The sequence below is a fragment of the Gekko japonicus genome, unplaced genomic scaffold (genome assembly GCF_001447785.1).
Source record: "Gekko japonicus isolate JY-2015 unplaced genomic scaffold, Gekko_japonicus_V1.1 scaffold2433, whole genome shotgun sequence".
Lineage (NCBI taxonomy): Eukaryota > Metazoa > Chordata > Lepidosauria > Squamata > Gekkonidae > Gekko > Gekko japonicus.
In genome coordinates this window covers 126,360-149,575 of record NW_015167608.1, presented here as the reverse complement: position 1 = coordinate 149,575, position 23,216 = coordinate 126,360, and the positions used below count along the sequence as shown (strand labels likewise).

The following is a 23,216-nucleotide window of genomic DNA, read 5'->3' as shown; positions in this document are numbered from 1 at the left end:
GTGAGGTAGAAGAAGAAGAGATTGGATTGATCCCCCGCCCTTCACTACCCAAAGAAGTCTCAGAGTGGCTTACAAACTCCTTTCCCTTCCCCTCCCCACAACAGACACCCTGTGAGGTAGAAGAAGAAGAAGAGATTGGATTTATCCCCCGCCCTTCACTACCCAAAGGAGTCTCAGAGTGGCTTACAAACTCCTTTCCCTTCCCCTCCCCACAACAGACACCCTGTGAGGTAGAAGAAGAAGAAGAGATTGGATTTATCCCCCGCCCTTTACTACCCAAAGGAGTTTCAGAGGGGCTTACAAACTCCTTTCCCTTCCCCTCCCCACAACAGACACCCTGTGAGCAATGCTCCCTCTAAGCTGTGGAGTCTTGTGAGCAAAAATTCTACTTTGTGAGCTACTGGCATTAAAGTTGAAAGTAAGCGATTTGGCAGCTACCTCAATTAGTTTGCTCTGGAGCCATCCTTCCTGAGCTAAGACTAAAATTGCTGAGCCGGAGGCTAAAAAACTGTGAGCTAGCTCATACTAACTCAGCTTAGAGGGAACAGTGCCTGTGAGGTAGGTGGGGGCTGAGAGAGCTCTGACAGAAACGGCTCTTTTTCAAGAACAGCTCTTATCAGAACTAGGGCTTGCCCAAGGTCATCCAGCCAGGTGCAAGTGGAGGAGTGGGGAATCAAACCCAGTTCTCCCAGATTAGAGTCTGCGCACTTAACCACTACGCCAGACTGGGAAATGGGATTGTTCACATTTATATCACACCTTTCTCCCCAATAGCAGACTGAATAGCTTGGCCCAAGGTCAACAGGGCTCGGGAGCTAAGCAGGGTCAACCATGGTCAGTTCTCGGATGGGATCCCACTGAGGAAGACCGGGGTTGCCACGCAGAGGCAGGCAATGGCCAACTACCTCTGTTCGTCCTCTTCCTTTCCCTTCCCTTCCCCTTTTTTCTTTTTTTTTTGTGAGTATTGTGTGTGTATGCCTGAAAGTCATGGTTGTCTTCTGGCGGCCCCTAGTGGGACTAGGACGTTTCAGAGAGGTGGCTTGACATTGCCTGCCTCTGCATCCCTGCCCTGGTATTCCTTAGGGGTTTCCCTTCCAAGTACTCACCAGGGTCGGCCCTGCTTAGCTTCCAAGATCTGACAAGATTGGGCTTGCCTGGGCTATGTATATTTATTTATTTATTACATTTCTACCCCGCCGTACCCTGCGAGCGGTTTGCAGGGCGGCTTACATAATTGGTCTAAAGACGACTGTACATTCACATAAAAACAATTTAAAGTTCAATACAATAAAACAAAACAAAACCTCATAAAGTGCCAGTGCTAATACATTGAATGCATAGGATGGCGTGCTGAAATGACCATACAACCGGATGGTTTCGCTCAATGATCTTTCCGGAGCACAGTGGTAGCGGCCAGATACGTTGGTACGGGCCGGCTCGTTGGTGGTTGGGGGGGGCTTTCCTTCCTTCTTTCCTTGCCTGCCTTTATATCCCTCCTTCCTCCCCAACGGGGAACCAAAAGCAACATTGTGGAAGCTAAGCAGGTCTTGGTCTGACGATTGCCTGGAAGACTTCCTGAGAACCCTATGGAAATAGTCTTGAATGTCACGATGGAGCAAAGGCGGGGTAAAAAGACAATAAATCATAAAACCAATCTTAAAATCCTGACAGGCTCCCAAAGGGGAAGACGAGGAGCAGTCTGGATGATTGGATAGCTTGGTTCAAATGCCGACTCAGACATCGGTTCGGATCCCTGGGACATTGTCCCTCCAGCCCCTGCGGAGGCCTTCCCCCACTGCGGCATTCATTTCCTCTGCTGCCAGCACTTCCACGTGATTCCAGGCTCCTTGCAAAACGTTGATCTTGCAGGTGCGGCAGAGGAAGTGAGCGCCGCGGCAGAGGAAGGCCGTTGCAGCGAGGGAGAGAAGCACGGGGGAGAACAGAGTCATCGGACCCGCTTCTTTTTCCTGGGCGGCCTTGAACAAATCGCTGCTCATATATTTCATAGCACTTGATGGTGGAAAGTGCCATCAAGTTGTAGCTGACTTATGGTGACCCCCCTAGTGGTTTCAAGGGGTTTCAGGTTTGCCATCGCCTGCCTCTGCTCGGCAACCTTGGGCTTCCTTGGTGGGCTTGTGAGATCTGACAAGATTGGGCCAGCCTGGGCCATCCAGGTCAAGGTGGCTTGCCATTGCCTGCCTCTGCGTAGCAACGGAGGTGGCTTGCCATTGCCTGCCTCTGCGTAGCAACCCTGGACTTCTTTGGTGGTCTCCCATCCAAATACTAGCCAGGGCTGACCCTGCCTAGCTTCTGAGATCTGATGAGATCAGGCTAGCCTGGTTCATCCAGGTTAGGGCAGACAGACAGAGGTGGGGTGCCATTGCCTGCCTCTGCGTAGCAACCCTGGGCTTCCTTGGTGGGTCTCCCACCCAAGTACAAACCAAGGCCAACCCTGTTTAGGTTCCTGACATGACAAGATCAGGCTAGCCTGGTTCATCCAGGTTAGGGCAGACCAACGGAGGTGGCTTCCCATTGCCTGCCTCTGCGTAGCAACCCTGGGCTTCCTTGGTGGTCTCTCATCCAAGTACAAACCAGGGCCAACGCTGTTTAGGTTCCTGATATGACAAGATCAGGCTAGCCTGGGCCATCCAGGTTAGGACAGACAGACAGACAGGTGGTTTGCCATCACCTTGCCTCTGCGTAGCAACCTTGGACTTCTTTGGTGGTCTCCCATCCAAGTACTAACTAAGGCTGACCCTGCTTAGCTTCTGAGATCGGACCAGACCAGGCTAGCATGGACCACCCAGGCCAGGGCTTACAGCATTTACAGCCTGCCTTTCTCAAGAAGATTTAAGGCAGATGACAGAAAAATATATATCACTCTATCAGTTTCCCACTCCCATCAGCAAATGGTAGTAACACTGACCTATGTTATAGGGGGGTTGTGAAAGGCCCTGACGTTTATGAAATGCTGCCCTTCTGGGAATAACTTCCAGAGGGCTAGAAATTAAACAGAAGTCCAGCTGCGGTGGCTCAAGTGGTTAAGACGCTGAACTGCAGGCTGTGGAAGGTCGGTAGTTCAGCAGTTCAAGACCCGAGTGTGCCGCATGACGGAGAGAGCTCCCGTCTCTAGTTCCAGCTCCTGCCAACCTAGCCGTTCCAAAGCAAGAAATTGCAAGTAGATAAATAGGTACCGCTTTGGTGGGAAGGAAACAGCGTTCCGTGCGCCTTGGTGTTTAGTCATGCCGGCCACATGACCACGGAAACGTCTTCGGACAGCGCTGGCTGTTCGGCTTTGAAACGGAGATGAGCACCGCAACCCTAGAGTCGGACTTGACTAGCTTTCGAGCAAGGGAACCTTTACCTTTACCAGCAACAACTGGCGGATGAGCAGCAACAGCTTTCCGGGAACATGTCACACAACAGCTCTCAAAGGACTGGGAAGCAAATCTCTTTGCATTCGGAAGTCCTGATAGCCACAGAGGTTCTTTGTTTGGCAACCACCATGGGAGTGGGATGGATGGATGGGTAAGGGAGATGGGAAATCCTAAACAACTGGCACAAGCCATGTATGGACGATCAGATGAGCAGGCAGTAGGCTGTGGTATGCATAGACGGTGGCGCTGTGGAAGAGCCTCGGCTTGGCATGCAGGAGGGTCCCAGGTTCAACCCCCAGCATCTCCAGTTGAAAGGACCAGACGGCAGGTGATGGGAAAGTCCTCTGTCTTTCATGTTGTTCTAACAGCCTCTAAGGTGGCCAAATTTTGCCCCTCGGCAAGATCAACAAGGAAGCAGCGGGTCAAGTCTTCTTATTCATTGTCTCTACTATTGAAATCAGCCTGCCAGGCTGCCTGGGAATTTTATTGTTTGCAAATGTGCTGATAACTATGAGTGTCAATCGTGACTGATCTAAGATAGGAAGGAAGGAAGGAAGGAAGGAAGGAAGGAAGGAAGGAAGGAAGGAAGGTCCTCTGCCTGAGACCCTGGAGAGCGGCTGCCAGCCTGAGTAGACAATACTGGCCTTGGTGGACTGATGGTCTAATTCAGTAGAAGGCAGCTTTGCGTGCTCATATGCTGTAAGACCTTGGACAGCTCTAGGCTACCCACTTGCCCTGAGGGCTGGTGGCAGCAAAACAAACAAACAAACCAGGAATCTAGCGGCACCTTGAGGACAAGCAAGATTTTATTTTCAGGTGGGCCTTTGTGTTGGTCTGAAGCAACAGACCAAAGTCTGAGTCCAGTGGCACTTTTAAGACCAATAAAGTTTAATTCATAGAATCGTAGAACCATAGAGCTGGAAGGGACCTCTGGGGTCATCTAGTCCAACCCTCTGGAGAAGGCAGGAAATTCACACCCACCCTGCACCCCCAGTGACCCCTGTTCCATGCCCAGAAGATGACAAAAAAAACCCCAGGGTCTCCCTGGCCAAACTGACCTGGGTATAGTCTTTCGTGTGCATGTACACTTTATCGCTTCACTTCATCAGTGGGCATGCACACAAAAGCCTATACCCAGAATTAAAATTTGTTGCTCTTAAAGGTGCCGCTGGACTCAGACTTTATTCTAAGATATTATATTTTGTTTGCTGAGACACAACATGGAGCTCTTGTGTGCTAGTGAACCAGGGCTTGCCTTCCCCACTTAAGAAATGGCTTATTATGTTTGTGCTTAAGGCTTCATGTGTGTATGCATGTATGTATTTACATTATTGACAGCCTGCCTTTCCCATTGGGACTCAAGGTGAATTACATAGAGCCAGTACAATCAATCAGGGTGCAACGTCCAATCGACAGCACAATCGGATTTGAATTGTAGAAATCCCGACGCAGCCAGAGGGTGAAGCAAAGCATATATATTAATACCACACATTAAACAAATTGATAGATGGGCAGTAGATTCGGGAGGGATAAAAGGAAATACTGCCTTAGACAGAGTGATTAAAACGTGGAATTTGCTGCAAGAGGATGTATTTATTTATTAATTATTTTAATATATACCCTGCCTTCCCCGCAAGCAGGTTCAGGGCGGCTTACGGTACGCTGTACCATAAAACCATGTACAAAATTTAAACAACTTGTAGTGATGGCCTCAGGAATAAAGGGCTTAGATAGATTCATGGAGGATAGGACTATCCAATGGCACCTAGCCATGGAAGCTGAGGGGAACCTCCACAGCCAAAGGCACCAATCCTCTGAATCCCAGAGCCAGGAGGCAACATCGGGGGAAGGCCTCAGCCTCTCTGCCCTGTTGTTGGACTAGATGGACCTTCACTGGTCTGATCCAGCAGGGCTCTTCTGATGTTCTTATGAAGGCCTAGGCCTCTCTGCCCTGTGGTTGGCCCTCCAGAGGAACTGGTTAGCCACTGTGTGTGACAGGATGCTGGACCGGATGGACCTTCACTGGTCTGATCCACCAGGGCTCTTCTGATGTTCTTATGAAGGCCCCGGCCTCTGTGCTCTGTTGTTGGCCCTCCAGAGGAACTGGCTGGCCACTGTGTGAGACAGGATGCTGGACTAGATGGGCCACTGGTCTGATCCAGCAGGGCTCTTCTGATGTTGTTATGAAGGCCTTGGCCTCTCTGCCCTGTTGTTGGCCCTCCAAAGGAACTGGTTGGCCGTGAGACAGGATGCTGGACTGGATGGACCACTGGTCTGATCCAGCAGGGCTCTTCTGATGTTCTGAAGTTACACATGCAAATACTACATAGTGGGACCCAACTAATAGCAACAGATAGTATGAACTCTGTGCTGGCGGAAACGGCCATCAGGTCACAGCAGGTGTAATGGCGACCCTGTAGGGTTTTCAAGGGAAGAGGTGTTCAGAGGTGGTTTGCCATTGCCTGACTCTGTGTAGCGACCCTGGAGCTTCCTTGTTGGTGTCCCATCCAAAGATCAGTCTGCTTAGCTTCCAAGATTTGATGAGATTGGGCTAGCCTAGTGGTATGGTTTACAGTCCCCAGCCCTTTACCCCACGCTTCTTTCTGATCCACGTGGTTTACAGTGCAGCTCTATTTCCTGTGCAAAAGGCCTTCATGGTGCTGTGCAACTAGATCACCTCTGGGCAGACCCTCTGCAGCTTGGTAGGGTAGTCCTTCAGCAATCTCTGGTTGCCTGCTTTCGATGGTTCCTGGCTGCTGGTTCCACATTTCTGGAAATGCTGATGTTCATGACCTGGTTGCTGGTCCAGCTGGGCTACATGGTCCCTCCACAGCCCCCTCATTCCATGACCTGGTTGCTACATGGTCCCTCCACAGCCCCCTCATCCTGGTTAGTATTCGAGTCTGCCCTGAGTTCTCAGCACATGCGAAGCTGCCTTATATTGAATCAGTCCGTTAGTCCATCAGCATTCAGTATTGTCTCCTCAGACTGGCCGCTGCTCTCCAGGGTCTCAGGCTGAGGTCTTTCCCATCACCTACAGCCTGGTCCTTTTTAACTGGAGCTGTCGGGGATTGAACCTGGGACCTTCTGCAGGCCAAGCAGATGCTCTCCCACTGAGCCACAGCCCCTCTTTACAGCTCTCCAGGGTCTCAGGCTGAGATCTTTCCCATCACCTACTGCCTAGATCTTTTTAACTGGAGATGCCAGGGATTGAACCTGAGACCTTCTGCAGGCCAGGCAGAGGTTCTTCCGCTGAGCCACAGCCCCTGGTTTCTCCCCCTTCTCGGAACCTGTGCCTGGCTTGCTGAGCGGGACCCTGACACAGTCCCTCTAATTGACCGGCAAAATGAACCAGGTGTGCCTTCACACCACAAGGCGCCACCCGCACCTGTGCTCTTACGCAGCTCTCCTTCATTTCGGTGCTAATTGATGTGACTGAGCACAGTGTGCCTAAGGTCCTAAAATAGATCAAATGCTATGTAGGGTGGAATGGCACAGAACACCAAGAGGTTTCGTAAGAGTCAGCAGCCCCAGCATCTTGCCGGCACCATCTGTTGGCAGAAGAAACACCGGAGATTTAAGAGGGCCATCTTTTCTTCTCCTAAGTGTTTAATTGTTTGTTATTTGTTTCAATTCCGCCCTCCCTGCAAGCGGGCTCAAGGTGGATCACAGAACAGATCAAGACATCATAAAATACAATACATTAGTGGTTAAGTGCGCAGACTCTAATATGGGAGAACCGGGTTTGATTCCCCCACTCCTCCACTTGCACCTGGCTGGATGACCTTGGACAAGCCATAGTTCTGACAAGAGCTGTCCTTGAAAAAGAGCAGTTTCTTCTGAGAAGAAGAGATTGGATTTATACCCTGCCCATCACTACCCAAAGGAGTCTCAGAGCGGTTTACTCCTTTCCCTTCCCCTCCCCACAACAGACACCCTGTGAGGGAGGTGGGGCTGAGAGAGCTCTGACAGAAACGGCTCTTTTCCAAGGACAGCTCTTATCAGAACTACGGCTTGCCCAAGGTCATCCAGCAGGTGCAAGTGGAGGAGCGGGGGAATCAAACCCCAGTTCTCCCGCGCACTTAACCACTACACCAAACTGGCTCTAACCACTACACCAAACTTTGAAGACGCCCTGTGAGGTAGGTGGGGCTGAGAGAGCTCTGACAGAAACTGCTCTTTTTCAGGAACAGCTCTTATCAGAACTACGGCTTGCCCAAGGTCATCCAGCCAGGTGCAAGTGGAGGAGTGGGGAATCAAACCAGGTTCTCCCAGATGAGAGTCCGCGCACTTAACCACTACACCAAACTGGAGATTTAAGAGGGCCAACTTTTCTTCTGGGAAGTGTTTAGCTGTTTGTTTGTTTCAATTTATATTTTATTTTATTTGTTCGCTTCAGTTTATATCTTTCCCATCTCCAGATGGGAACGTGTTCCACCAGGCTGGGGCCAGAGCGAAAAAGGCCCTGCCCCTGGTCAAGGCTGAACGGTGTTGACTCTTCTTATGGGCCACAGCCCCTCCCCAGACTATTCCACTGCCTTTGAAAGCCAGCGTGATGCTATGATTGCAGTGTTCTACTAGGACTGGGGAGACTGGAGTTCAAATCCCACAGGGCTGGAGAGCTAAATGGGTGACTTGGAGCCAGTCACTCCCTCTCTCAGCCTACCTGCCTTGCAGGGTTGCTCTGAGGATGCAATGGAGTGGGGGGGGGGCAAGAGAATAACATATAAATCCATGAGCTACTTGAAGGGAAGGAGAATGACGTGAGGCAAGGCAAAAGGCAAACTGGTGTGAACTTGGGAATCTGCCGTGTTCCCATTCAGTCCATCTAGTCCTGTACTCTCCGTTTGATTCATGCTTTTTAATTTGGTTGAGGTTTGGCTTGAGTCAGTTTCGTGTAGTGGTTAAGAGCACGAACACTAATCTAGGAGAACCGGGTTTGATTCCCCACTTGCACCTGCTGGATGACCTTGGGCAAGCCATAGTCCTGTCAGAGCTGTCCTTAAAAAAGAGCAGTTTCTGTCAGAGCTCTTTCAGCTCCGCCTACCTCACAGGGTGACTGTTGTGGGAAGTGGAAGGGAGGAGGAGGAAGAGGAGGAGATTGGATTTATACCCTGCCCTTCACTCGCAGTCTCAGAGTGGTTTACAATCTCCTTTCCCTCCCCCTCCCCACAACAGACACCCTGTGAGGTAGGCGGGGCTGGGAGAGCTCTGACAGAAACGGCTCTTTTTCAAGAACAGCTCTGACAGAACTATGGCTTGCCCAAGGTCATCCAACAGGTGCACATCACCTGTGAGGTAGGTGGGGCTGAGAGAGCTCTTTCCAGAACTGTCCTTGAGAGAACAGCTCTGGGAGAACTTGTAACTGGCCCAAGGTCATCTAGCTGCTGCAAGTGGAGGAGTGGCGAATCAAACCCGGTTCTCCCAGATTAGAGATTGTAAACCGCTCTGAGACTCCGAGTGAAGGGTGGGGTATAAATCCAATCTCCTCTTCCTCCTCCTCCTCCTCTCAGCCCTGTGTGTGAAAAGGTGAGACTAGACAGTGTGTGCTGCAGCAGGCCTGACAGCATACACCAGGGATCCTCAATGTGGTGCCCATGGGCGCCACTTGCCTGCCACCACCTTTCTCAGCACTCGCCAAGTGTTTTTAAAAAGTGGGCAGGGCCAGGTGGGGCTTTGGCCCAGCAAGGCTTCTGATTGGCTATTTATTTATTTATTTATATTTGGATTTATATCCCGCCCTACCCCGAAGGCTCAGGGTGGCTGACAAAGGCACCATGTGCCAAGGTTACAACAATAAACACATAATTTAAAAACAATAAAATACAGTAACAAATTTGCAATGCAGATTTAACCAAGATGGGTAGATCTTAACCTCTATAGCAGCTCCCTGAGATCTTATCATCCAATCTGTGCCCAGGCACCTCGCTCCCCCCGTAGGGACCAAACAATCATGATGGTAATATGCCAGTGCACAGGAGGCGGAGGTGGAATAGTGGTGGTGGCTCCTACTCAAAGGCCTGGCGGAAGAGCTCCGTCTTGCAGGCCCTGCGGAACTGAGAAAGGTCCGGCAGGGCCCGGATCTCTTCCGGGAGCTCCTTCCACCAGGTAGGAGCTGCCACCGAAAATGCCCTGGTCCTGGTCACTGAGATCTGATAGTTCTGTGCAGACCTTTTTAAAAAAAAATGTTGCTTTGGCAGCAGCTGCCACCACAACTCGAGAATCTTCATGGCGTGGCTCTAAGCACGCTGGGGCCGCCGTTTTGCGACTGTGCCCATCAGCCTGAGTCAGAATTCCGTAGACGCCTGCCCACTTGAAAAGGCTGGGGGGACCCCTGGCATGCACAGTCGCACCTTGCCGTGTCCTGCATCCCTGTGACATCCTCTCAAGAAATCCCGTCGGGCGTCATGTCTGGTTTGGCTCGGTGCTGAACGGACAGCTCCCCCGCCCACTGCTTTGCGCTTCTTCCACAGATTCGAGAGCATGGCGCCCAGCCAAAGAGGCAGCAACGGGAGAGGCCTGCAGAGATGTCTTTATTTTTCGAAGGGGGTGGAGGAGGAGGAGGAGGGCGGCAGGGGAGGCCGAGAAGAGGACTCTAGGGAGGCCGCTCTGACGCGAACACGGCTCCTGCCCTTGAAGATGCTTTTGCTGCAGGACAGACAGGGGCTCCATCTGGAAGGTTCGGTTAGGGCCTCATATTAATCGCCAAGGGATCAGCTCAGGGCAAAGAGCTCCTCCAAATTTCCTCCCCTGTGGCTTCTTCTTCCACCACCTCACTCGCCACAAAGCCAAGAGAGAGGTTTTTTAAACATTTTTTTCTCCCCTCCCTGCAACGTGTGTTGTCTGGAAGGAACTAATTGCTTCTGATAGCTGGCGCCGCCAAGATGGAGCGGCGGAGTCTCCAGTGCCAGGAGATGTACGTGCCTTGCACGCCTCATCTCATTAGCCCGCTTGACAGCAGCTGTACCACTTTCTGTACACTTTTCCCTTTAATTGACAACGGGAGAAAGAAAGGGCTTCTTTGCCGCAGGGAGGGGAGAGCACGAGAGATTGCAGAAAGACCACCGGGGGTGGGGCGGAGAGATGCCCTGGCGTTGGCATCGTATGCTCACGGAGCTCAGCTGTGATGATTAAAATTGCTGGCGGTGCCTTTAGGAAGCGAAGAAGAAGAAAGAAGAAGAAGAAGAAGAGGAGGAGGAGAGATTGGATCTATACCCCACCCTTCACCACCCAAAAGAGTCTCAGAGCGGCTTACAAACTCCTTTCCCTTCCCCTCCCCACAACAGACACCCTGAGAGGCAGGTGGGGCTGAGAGAGATCTGACAGGAACTGCCCTTGACAGAAAAGCTCTCCCAGAACTACGGCTTGCCCAAGGTCATCCAGCCAGGTGCAAGTGGAGGAGTGGGGAATCAAACCCGGTTCTCCCAGATTAGAGTCCGCACACTTAACCACAACACCAAACTGGAGGGAAGGAGATTGTTAGCCGCTCTGAGACTCCTTCAGATAGTGAAGGGCAGGGTATAAATCCAATCTCCTCCTCCTCCTCCTCCTCTTCTTCTGAATTTCTCTCAGGAGCAGTCTTCGAAAGAGCTCTCTCAGCCCCACCTACCTCACAGGGTGTCTGCTGTGGGAAGGGGAAGGAGTTTGTAAGCCGCTCTGAGACTCCTTCGGGTAGTGAAGGGCGGGAGTGTAAATCCAATCTCTTCTTCTCATTTCAGAAGAAGAAGAGACGAGATTGGATTTAGACCCCGCCCTTCACTACCCAAAAGAGTGTCAGAGCGGCTTACAATCTCCTTTCCCCCTCCCCACAACAGACACCCTGTGAGCAATGCTCCCTCTAAGCTGTGCAGTCTTGTGAGCAAAAATTCTACTCTGTGAGCTACTAGCATTAAAGTTGTGAGCAAGTAATTTGGCTACGGCATAAATTAGTCTGCTCTGGAGCCCTCCTCCCTGAGCAAAGGCAAAAATGTGTGAGCTGGAGGTTAAAAAACTGTGAGCTAGCTCACACTAACTCAGCTTAGAGGGAACACTGCCTGTGAGGTAGGTGGGGCTGAGAGAGCTCTGACAGAAACTGCCCTTGGCAGAAAAGCTCTGCCAGAACTACGGCTTGCCCAAAGTCATCCAGCCAGGCTCGTGACTGACCCAAGGTCATGCCAGCAGCTGCATGTGGAGGAGTGGGGAATCAAACCCGGTTCTCCCAGATTAGAGTCCACAGTCAACCACCACTGCACTTTTAACCACTACACCAAACAGGTTGGATCACAAGATCTCTGATCATATGCTGCTTCCAATGTAAGGCACGGGTTTCCAGGCAGGTGGCTTATGTATTATTTATTTGATCTAAAACATTTCTATGCCACCTTTCCACTCAAGTGGGGTCCCCAAGGAAGAGAAAATCCAAACATTAAAACAACATTTAAGGAGAGCCCTGCTGGATCAGACCAATAGTCCACCTAGTCCAGCATCCTGTCTTACACGGTGGCCAACCAGTTGGAAAACAGGAAACTGGAACAGGGGGACATCAGTGGCTACCTGTCGGGTCGCTGGATTCTTTATGAAATGCATTTTCAGGGAATTATAGAACGTTAGAGTTGGAAAGGACCTTGCAGGTCATCTAGTCCAACCCCCTGCACTCTGGAGGAGCGTAGCCGAAAGATAGCCCTGCAACATACCCGAAAGATGGTCGTCCAGCGAAGGAGCATCCACCGCATCCCAAGGCAGTCTGTTCCACTGCTCAACCACTCTTACAGTTAGGAAGTTTTTGATTGCTATACAGCTGAGGCATGTTGAAGTATTACTTCTCAGAATTTACTGTTCGAGAGAATTCATTCTCAAGAAGATCGTGTACAATTCAATAGAGGGCAACCACAGTGTACTAGAATACTGGACTGTAAAGATACCCCATATCTACGGTGTTCAGTTTATTACTGTTGAGGATTCCAGTCAGAAAATAAGTTATAGAGTTGCAAGGTCCTCAAATATATGGTGAAAACCTGAAAAGTAGAATTGTTAATGTACTGTATGCAGGGGTCATTTTGTAGAAAAAGAGGTGCAGGAGCTCATTAGCATAACTCATTAGCATAACTTATTTGCATGTGCCACACACCCTGACATCACCGGAAGTGTGTCAGAAGGCAACACCCACCGCTCAGGCTCCACTGGACTGTTTTGGATTGCTAGCTATGGGGGGGGGAACGTGCAGATCTGTCCTCGCAGAGGAGGAAGAGCTTGTACCTGAATAAAACTTGGTCTTAAAGGTGCCACTGGACTGTTTTTTTTGGGGGGGGGGGCTCTGCAACTTACCTGGCTGCTTCTTGCTCTGACTGAGGGCTGTTGGGAGCAGGGGGTGGGGCTTGTTGCATGTGCCCGCCCCCTGGGCTCTTTACTGCTGGAGCTCCGCTCCTGTGTGCTCCTGCAGGAAATGACCCCTGACTGTATGTATTGGATACATGTATAACTTTTGGCAGAATGCATTAAGGTTTCACTCATCGCGGCGAATGTTGTTCTTCTCCGGTTTAGTTCACCGCGAACCCGGTTTTGTCGATTTCATATTATAATAAAGAGACAAACATGTGCGTGTGTAAAGCACCGTCAGGTCGCAGGTGACTTATATATAAACCTGTAAAGGTTTTTAAGACAAGCAAGATACAGAGAGGTGGTTTGCCCTTGCCTGCCTCTGCGTAGCAACCCTGGACTTCCTTGGTGGTCTCCCATCCAAGTACTAAGCCGGGTTGACCCTGCCTAGCTTCTGAGATCTTACAAGACTGGGCTAGCCTGGGCCATCCAGGTCAGGGCATTAATTAATTAATTAGATTAAATTAGATTTTTACCCCGCCCTCCCAGCAAGGCCGGCTCAGGGCTCCTTACAACCTTATAAAACAGTACAATATAACAGTAAAATCCAGTCAAGACATATTTAAGACCACAACTATACAACTATTAAAGTGCTAGCATTGAATTCCTCAGCATAACAGCCAGCCTCTGTATCGCCTCCAGATGTCCTTCAGATGAGTAGTAGAAGCCTCCAAGTCTCCTTCAGATGACCCGGGCACTTGGGTCAGGCTACATTTGGGGGGGGCAGGGGTCGGTCTCGGTCTCGGTCTCTATTGGCTGCCGGATGTCATTGGTGGCTGTGGTGGCAGCGGGAGCTCGTCCCACCAGAATGGAGCCACCACCGAGAAAGCCCTGGCCCTCGTCGCTAGCCTGGCCTCCTTGATGTTCGGGAGGGCCAGCCGGTTTTGGGTCCCTGATCGCAGCACCCTCTGCGGAACATATGGGGAAAGGAGGTCCCTCAGGTATGCAGGTCCCTGGCCATAAACATACTAAGGATAAACACACACACACACACACACGAAGATATCCATCTGAAAAAGTCACCTCCAGACAGTCCACGGAAATGAATGGAATAAGCCAAAGAGCCATTTATTTTACTCACTCGTTACTTAAGAGAGAGCATTGTTCCACCGAGCATCAGGGCGTGCAACTACCTGGTAACTCGTAAACCGGAAAACTGGCTGACACTCAGCGCTTAGGATGAAACGAAATACAATTTCTCCACTGTATTTAACAATGTTATTTTATAATAGCTAATAACATATCCACACTGTTACGTATTCTGTGTTTCATATGCACACCCAAAACACAGGGAAAAAGAGTGGGTTGACGAAACTCCCCGGAGTTGATTTTCGTTTCTTTCACAACTTCATTCGAACATACTGAAGCACCGTGGTAGTCTCTCTTGAAAATCTACTATTCATAGTGTCTTCACATGATATTCCATGCCATGATTTCAAATACTATAATGTATTTGAAGGCAAATTGATCTGTTTGTACGCCCAGGATAAGATTCTCCAGTAAAATGGATGAGGATACATTCTAGTATTTTGTCAACCCACTTTTTTCCTGTACTTTTGAACAATGCTCCCTCTAAGCTGTGGAGTCTTGTGAGCAAAAATTCTACTCTGTGAGCTACTGGCATTAAAGTTGTGAGCGAGCAATTTGGCTGCTGCATAAATTCGTTTGCCCTGGAGCCATCCTTCCTGAGCTGAGACAAAAATCTGTGAGCTGGAGGCTAAAAAACTGAGCTAGCTCACACTAACTCAGCTTAGAGGGAACACTGATTTTGAACCCATTTTCCCCCTGTATTTTGGGTGTGCATATGAAAGACAGAATATGTAACAGTGTGGATGTGTTATTAGCTATTATAAAACAACATTGTTAAATACAGTGGTGAAATTGTATTTCGTTTCATCCTAAGCGCTGAGTGTCAGCCTGTTTTCCGGTTTACTAGTTGTCTTGGGCTGTTACCATTTATATTACTGGCTACCTGGTAACTCTGCAAGGCATTCAGGGAGCGTGCTGCATGTTAAAGCTGTCTGTCCAACTTCTGTATTCCTCTGAAAATACCACTGCTCTCCTGGGATTCCAGGGGAAATATCATGCCTCCCTTCCCCCCGTCTCATTGTGGAAAGGACAGGTGTCCGCGACGAAACCCCTGCTAATTTCTCCCTCTTTCTTTCCAGCCTACAAAGAGAAAATGAAGGAGTTGTCCCTCCTTTCATTGATTTGTTCCTGTTTCCACACCCAGCCACACCCAAACACCATCTACCAGTATGGAGGTAAGTGACAGACGTACCTGTTACCTGTAGAAGAAGAATTTGCTCAGGGCCACAAGCCATGCCTGGAAACACGTAGCATCGTTTCAGACTGGAAACATCTTCCCAAGCATGTCCTTTGCAATATTTTGGCTGCGTTCTTGGATACAGTTATGTATGTAAGTGCTGTCTAGTCGCAAATGACTTACGGTGACCCCAGTTAGGGGCTTTCAAGGCAAACGAGAAGCAGAGGTGGTTGGCCATTGCCTTCTTCTGCAGAGTCTTTCTTGGTGGTCTCCCTTCCAAGTACTGACCCTGCTAAGCTTCTGACTTATGATGACCCTAGCAAGGGGCTTCCAAGGCGAAGTGAGAATCAGAGGTGGTTGGCCATTGCCTTCCTCTGCACAGTCCTCCTTGTTGGTCTCCCTTCCAAGTTCTGACCCTGCTTAGCTTCTGACTTATGGTGACCCTAGCAAGGGGCTTCCAAGGCGAAGTGAGAAGCAGAGGTGGTTGGCCATTGCCTTCCTCTGCAGTCTTCCTTGGTGGTCTCCCTTCCAAGTTCTGACCCTGCTTAGCTTCTGACTTATGGTGACCCCAGCAAGGGGCTTCCAAGGCGAAGTGAGAAGCAGAGGTGGTCTGCCATTGCCTTCCTCTGCACAGTCTTCTTTGGTGGTCTCCCTTCCAAGTACTGACCCTGCTTAGCTTCTGACTTATGGTGACCCCAGCAAGGGGCTTCCAAGGCGAAGTAAGAAGCAGAGGGGGTTGGCCATTGCCTTCCTCTGCAGAGTCTTCCTTGGTGGCCTCCCTTCCAAGTACTGACCCTGTTTAGCTTCTGACTTATGGTGACCCCAGGAAGGGGCTTCCAAGGCGAAGTAAGAAGCAGAGGTGGTTGGCCATTGCCTTCCTCTGCAGAGTCTTCCTTGGTGGCCTCCCTTCCAAGTACTGACCCTGCTTAGCTTCTGACGTATGGTGACCCTAGCAAGGGGCTTCCAAGGCAAAGTGAGAAGCAGAGGTGGTTGGCCATCGTCTGTTGAGCCTTCCTTGGTGGCCTCCCATCCAAGCACTGACCCTGCTTAGCTTCTAAGATCTGATAACATCGGCCTATACCGTGCTGCCTTCCCTCCTGCACAAGTCAGAGCTGAGTAATAAATCCGTCTGTGTTTTATGACTGAAGTATGTAGTGATGATTCACTTGGCAACAAACAAACAAACAACAAAAGCTATGAGTCCACCTTCTCTGCAGGAGGTGAGAAAAAGGTCGCCTGTTCCATCGGCCTCCTTTGACCCATTTGTCTTTGACGTTTCTTTTGCTGGCTGCCTTGAGTTTTCTTGTCCAAAGTTTATTAGATTTTCTGGACATACATCGAATGAAGAAATCAACCACCTGGTTTCCATATTCAATAGCAAGTTGCCAAGCCATGAGTAACCCAGTGCTTACCACACAAGTGTGAACCAGACGACTCGAATAATGTCAAAGTCCACACCATTTAACTACACAAAGACCAGCGTGGTGTTCTCAGACTGGAAGGTGTTTAGAGTATCGGGTGGACTGACCAAACGTGCCCAGTGCCAGCCACACAGGGTCTGTGCCTATCCCCAAAGTCCTGCTAGTGCAAGCCGCAAATCAAGATCTAGGAATCAGTGTGGGCAGCTTAGTCTACAGCTGTAACACAAAATAGCCCCCATAGTAGTGCAGACCTGCAGAAGGGCTGTGGCTCGGCGGTAGAACATCTTCTTGGCAAGTTATTACCACGAGTACCTGTCTGTAAACCCCCGTTGTTGGTAATTCTATCATTAATGAAGAACAACCCTCTAGGGCAGAGGTGTCAAACTCATTTGTTATGAGGGCCAGATCTGACACAAATGTCCCTTTGTCAGGCCGGGCCATGTGTGCCATAAAATGCCAGGTACCAGAGATATAAACTTTATAAAGGACACAGGCAAACCCAATTACCAATAATCTTTTTTACTCAAAAGACGAACAAAATTCCTAGCAGTAAAAGCAATTGGTTTACTGGGGAGCCCACAAAAGCCCTAATGAATGTATTTAATCATAAGCAAGACTAGTTTTTTTCCAAGGGATATCATAAAAGGGGGAGTACCTTACATTTCCATACATACCAGTTGCTTGCGGGCTGGGTAAGAGCCCTGGATGGGCTGGTTCTGGCCCCAGGGCCTTATGTTTAACACCCCTGCTCTAGGGGTTACAGATATCCGGGAGGGACTTTGGCCCTGCTTTGCATGCAGAAGGTCCCAACTATAATCCCCATCATCTCCAGTTAAAGCAGTGGTTCTCAACCTGTGGGTCATGACTCACGACCCCTTTCACAGGGGTCGCCTAAGACCATCAGAAAACACAAATTTTTGATGGTCTTCTGATAGCAACGAAAATAATTTTATGGTTGGGGGTCACCACAACATGAGGAACTGTATTAAAGGGTCGCGGCATTAGGAAGGTTGAGAACCACTGAGTTAAAGGAACAAAAGAAGAGCCTCATTGGATCAGACCAAAGGTCCGTCTAGTCCAGCATTCTGTTCACATAGTGGCCAATCAGCTGCCTCTAGGAGAGGCTTTGGCTCAGTGGTAGAGCATCTCCTTGGCATGTAGAATGTCCCAGGCATCTCCGGCTGGCAGTAGGAGTTGTGAAAGACCTTGACCTGCGACGCTGGAGACCTGCTGCCAGTCTGAGTAGACTATAGTGATCTCGATGGACCCACGGCCTGATTCAGTATAGGGCACTTATATGTGATCATATGGCCTTTTACTCGTTGATACATTATCCCCAGCTTCCAGTTTGGCATACGTGAAGCTATGAGGGAACCCCTACCCACCAGCAGGCTTTTTGCCAGTGGTGTCTGACCAAAGGAACTTTGACTCTCAAAAGCTTCTAATCTTGCTAGTCTTTAAAGCGCTGCTGGTTCGACTCTTGCTTTGCTATGCATTCTTACACTCACCTAAGCACGACAGAACTTTACTGAACCTCATCCGTGTGGAAGGAAGACTTTGGAGCACAGTAGATCCACGATACAAACCTGGCACCATACAGTGCAGGCCACAGGTGGCACACACTGTGTAAATCTCAGGTGTTTGTTTTGCACAGATATGGAGGTCAAGCAGCTGGACAAGAGGGCTTCGGGCCAGAGCTTTGAAGTGATTCTGAAGTCCCCTTCTGACCTCTCCCCGGAGAGCCCCGTCCTCTCCTCTCCCCCCAAGAAGAGGGACCTGTCCCTGGAAGATCTGCAGAGGCGGCTGGAGGCGGCAGAGGAGAGGAGGAAGGTAAAGGGGTCGTCTAGGAATTGCTAGCCTGACAGTGTGCCCTTAGGACATCAGAAGAGCCCTGCTGGATCAGACCAGGGGTCCATCTAGTCCAGCATCCTGTCTCACACAGTGGCCAGCCAGTTCCTCTGGAGGACCAACAACAGGGCTCAGAGGCCGAGGCCTTCCTAAGAACATCAGAAGAGCCCTGCTGGATCAGACTAGTGGTCCATAGAGTCCTGCATCCTGCCTCACATAGAGGCCAACTAGTTCCTCTGGAGGGCCAACAACAGGGCAGAGAGGCCGAGGCCCTCATAAGAACATCAGAAGAGCCCTGCTGGATCAGACCAGCTGAGTTAGTGTGAGCTAGCTCACAGTTTTTTAGCCTCCAGCTCACACATTTCTGTCTCGGCTCAGGAAGGAGGGCTCCAGAGCAAACTAAGTTATGTCGCAGCCAAATCACCTGCTCACCACTTTAATGGCAGTAGCTCACAGAGTAGAATTTTTGTTTATGGATGTTTTATGTATGTTTTTCTAACTGTATTTATATATGCATTTTAGGTAAGCCGCCCTGAGCCCACCTTGGCAGGGAGGGCGGGGTATAAATCGAACAAATAAATAAATAAATGTTGGTGGGAGGAGGGATGATTCAGGTCTTTGTAACTCCACACTTCAGCCCTGGAGATGGGTAGAATAGAAATCCATAAGAACATAAGAGAAGCCAATGTTGGATCAGGCCAATGGCCCATCCAGTCCAACACTCTGAGTCACACAGTGGCCAAAAAGACCAGGTGCCATCAGGAGGTCCAGCAGTGGGGCCAGGGACGCTAGAAGCCCTCCCACTGTTGCCCCCCTCAAAGCACCAAGAATACAGAGCATCTCTTGCCCCAGACCAAGAGTCCCTATCTATACCTTGTGGCTAATAGCCACTGATGGACCTCTGCTCCATATAAGAACATAAGAGAAGCCAATGTTGGATCAGGCCAATGGCCCATCCAGTCCAACACTCTGAGTCACACAGTGGCCAAAAATACCAGGGGCCATCAGGAGGTCCAGCAGTGAGGCCAGGACACTAGAAGCCCTCCCACTCTCCCCCCCCCCAAGCACCAAGAATACAGAGCATCACTTGCCCCAGACTGAGAGTTCCTATCTATACCTTGTGGCTAATAGCCACTGATGGACATCTGCTCCATGTGCTTATCTAATTCCCTCTTGAAGCCGTCCATGGTTGTAGCCACCGCCGCCTCCTGTGGCAGTCAAATGGCAGGGTACAGGGAGGGGGTGTGGGGGCCCAGAAGAGGCAAAGCGCTAAACCTCTGAGCTCGTGAGGATGTCGGAAAGGCATATTCACGGCCAGGCCGGCCTGCCAGCACCCTCCCCTCTAACCTGGTTTCTCGGCCTCCTTGCAGACCCAGGAGGCTCAGGTCCTGAAGCAGCTGGCCGAGAAGCGAGAGCACGAGAGGGAAGTCCTTCACAAGGCCTTGGAGGAGAACAACAACTTCAGCCGGCTGGCTGAGGAGAAACTGAACTACAAGATGGAGCTGAGCAAGGAGATCCGCGATGCTCATCTAGCTGCCTTGAGGGAGAGGCTCCGCGAGAAGGCGAGTCCCAGCAGGAGCCCCGCACCAAACAGTGCCTCTAAGCATGTGAAGAGGGCTAGCGACAGAGCTCATTACCAGCATGGCCTCTGATGTCAATGGAGCTGGGGAGTATTGAGATATATGTCAGAGTGATAGAGGTAGCAAGCAGTTACTATAGATCAGTTTGATCTGTTTGTCAGACCTAGCTGTCATGCTAGTGATCATGTAATTACAGCCAGGTGTTTTCTAGCAGTTGTTGATCTTTCAGGGCTTGTTAGAGCTAGTGATTGCATCACCCTGTTAGAGATTGGCTGGGGTTTAGCATAATAGCTATCAGTTTAGTAAGCTGGAGGGGGGCTTAGTTCTCATGGACTAAGGCACGACATGCTGTACGATAGCCTGTAAATATCTCTGTATATATTCACCTTTATAACTATATAAACTTTCTGTGCACCTTCATAACTGGACAGTCTCCCGCACAAACAACTTTGTGACCGTGCAATGCCAAGGCATCTGGGTGGCTGCTGTTGGAACGACAGGCCTGCACAGATGCACGTTTAGGCAATTGTTATTAGGAGGAATACCTCAGTTTATTGCTTAGCCAACAGACCAATCCTCTCCACATAAGAAACCTTGCAAATATAGAAATGCACATTTTCTTACCATGGTAACGTAGGATGTGCTGACTAACCTATTTTGTGTGTGTGTGTGTGTGTGTGCACCTGGAAGTCATGGCAACCTCTGGTGACTGACCCCTACCGGGGGCCTGGAATATATTCAGAGACATGGCTGAATAAAGCCTGCCCCCGCCTCCCTTTCTCTGGTATTTCAAGGAGGTTTCCCATCCAAATGCTTGCCAGAGTCGACTCTGCTTAGCTTCTTCCATGTAGCAGTTAAGTGCGCGGACTCTAATCTGGGAGAACCGCGTTTGATTCCCCCACTCCTGCACTTACAGCTGCTGGATGACCTTGGGCAAGCCATCGTTCTGTCAGAGCTGTTCTTGAAAAAGAGCAGTTTCTGTCAAGAGCTCTCTCAGCCCCACCTACCTCACAGGGTGTCTGTTGTGGGGAGGGGAAGGGAAAGGAGATTGTAAGCCGCTCTGAGACTCCTTCGGGTAGTGAAGGGCGGGCTATAAATCCAATCTCTTCTTCTTCTTCTTCTACCTCACAGGGTGTCTGTTGTGGGGAGGGGAAGGGAAAGGAGATTGTAAGCCGCTCTGAGACTCCTTCAGGTAGTGAAGGGTGGGGTATAAATCCAGTCTCTTCTTCTTCTTCGATCTGATGAGATTGGGCTTGCTTGGGCTATCCAGGTCAGGGCTACTAACCTACGTTCTAACAGTCAAGTGGGGCCTCACTGACAGAAAACATATAGTTCTGCAAACTGCCCCCCCCAGGTTTGCAGGAAAATTGCCTGTCCCTGCTACATGTGACGTTCACCGTCCATCTCTTTTCTCTGTGTTTCAGGAACTGCATGCAGCCGAGGTGCGCAGAAACAAGGAACAGCGGGAAGAGATTTCTGGATAAGGGCTTTTCTACACAACTCGCACCTGCTTCCTAATAACAAACAAATCCCAACACTTTTGTTTTGTCTAGATGAGGCAATGTCTGATTCCTCCATTTCCATTTCCTTCCTTCCCCTTCCCCCTACCTTCCGGTATACCGACCTCCATCTTTCTCTCCTCTCTGTATTCTTAACTTGTGGGGAGGTTCGTAGGAACCTTTAAGCAGAATAGCAATTAGTCCACACACACATGAAATATAGAATCCATAAACCAGCTTCAGGCTTTTCTTCTTTGGGAAAAAAACACAAAAACGAATGCACAAGAACTAAGGTGAGGCGTTTACCACATTCAGCAACGTTGTGGAGATGAGGGCTACTCTGTGTGGAAGTGTTTGCCGCTCTTGGTGAAAACATGGGACGGAGCAAAAACGTTTTGTTTTAAGGTGCGCTGCCTTGGGGAACCCTGAACTGGGTGGAAAGGTGGCATAGAAATATTTTAAATAAATAAAGCCGATTCCACATGTTATATCTTTAAAGATGCACCCAAGGTTTTAGGTGTACCCTTTAAAAAAGTAAATGGGGGACAAATGTGCAGACAAGTGCATTGTGCATGCAGGGGGCTAAAATGGGCTGTGGTTCCTTGTGTGTACTTCCAGCGGCAAATCTGGGCGTGCCACTGAGTAGCGTGCGAGAAAAGCCTATTGTTTTCTCTTTGGCTAGAGCAGGAACCAGGTGGTTGAAGGATTGGGGGCAGGTAAGAGCCTTTTGTTAGCCGTTGTAGATTTTCCGGGTTGTCTGGCCGTGGTCTTGGCATTGTAGGGCCTGACATTTTGCCAGCAGCTGTGACTGGCATCCTCAGAGGCATAACACAGAAAGATGGAGGACTCTCTGTGTCAAGGTGAGGAGAAAATGGTAGGCAGGTAATTTATATCTACTCAGGAAGGTGGGGTAGGGTATATCCTAGTAGATAGAAATTACCTGCCTACCATTCCACATTCTAATTTTTCTTGCCTGCAAGTTCCTGTTTCTTCGGGAGGGAGTGTGTCTGTTCCACACACGCTTTGCTGTGTTTAGTGGTAGATATTGCACCGATTTATGTCCAGCATAGAAACCTGCAGTTTAAACCTGCAGGGAGATATGCCAGCCATAAACCGGCATAATGTTGAATTGGCCACTAGAGGGTACAACGCACATGCAGAACAGACCCCACCCCAAGATACAGGAACTTACAAGCAGAGATGTAAAATTTCCGGAAATTTTGAAGTTTTTTCCGGAAAAAAACGGGTTTTTTTGGAAAAAAACGGAAATTTTCAGAAAAATTGAAAAAAAATGCTATATTGGCATTTTTTTTGTTTTTTTCTAGATTGAAAGTCATTCTGTTACTTTAGGAACATAAAATATGACTATGGACATTTTTACTTGGCATGAAATTATCACAACTAGCATATTAAAAATATAGTGTATCCAAACAATTCTTACAAACAGAATACCCACCCACATGCAAAAACAAAACTGAAACCTTTTTCTTTTCTTGTGACAATAGCACCTCCTAAAGGAAGAAATGCATCTTGTTCTTGCATTGGAGAGTTCAGTTTGTAACCTAGGACTTGCTTGTCCTCCGTGCACAGAAATTAGATCAATCTGATACCATATATATTTTTTAGAAATGATTTGGGAAATATTTGAACACCTTGTCTTAAAATATTTTACTCATCATGTTAAAATAAAACGTTCCATAATCATTTTTTTTCTTTTTTCAACTTTTCCAATTTTTCGGAAAAAAACAAAAAGGCTTCAGGAAAAAAACGTAAAAAACCCGTTTTTTCCCAGAATTTTTCCGTTTTTTTCCCCGAGCCTTCACATCTCTACTTACAAGTAAGAAAAATGAGAATGCAGAAAACCCTTAAGT

At 49.3% G+C, this 23,216-nt stretch overlaps 1 protein-coding gene across 1 annotated transcript in view; it reads left to right on the top strand.

Moving 5' to 3' along the window:
• Nucleotides 1–21,468, top strand: part of STMN3 (stathmin 3) — a 45,836-nt gene extending 24,368 nt beyond the window's left edge. Inside the window, exons 2-5 of the mRNA XM_015414009.1 lie at nt 14,900–14,995; nt 18,073–18,248; nt 19,637–19,828; nt 21,271–21,468. Coding sequence (XP_015269495.1) covers nt 14,900–14,995; nt 18,073–18,248; nt 19,637–19,828; nt 21,271–21,330 — 524 coding nt within the window. The 3' untranslated portion in view covers nt 21,331–21,468. The remainder of the gene's footprint in view (nt 1–14,899; nt 14,996–18,072; nt 18,249–19,636; nt 19,829–21,270) is intronic.
• Nucleotides 21,469–23,216: the final 1,748 nt, after the last annotated feature.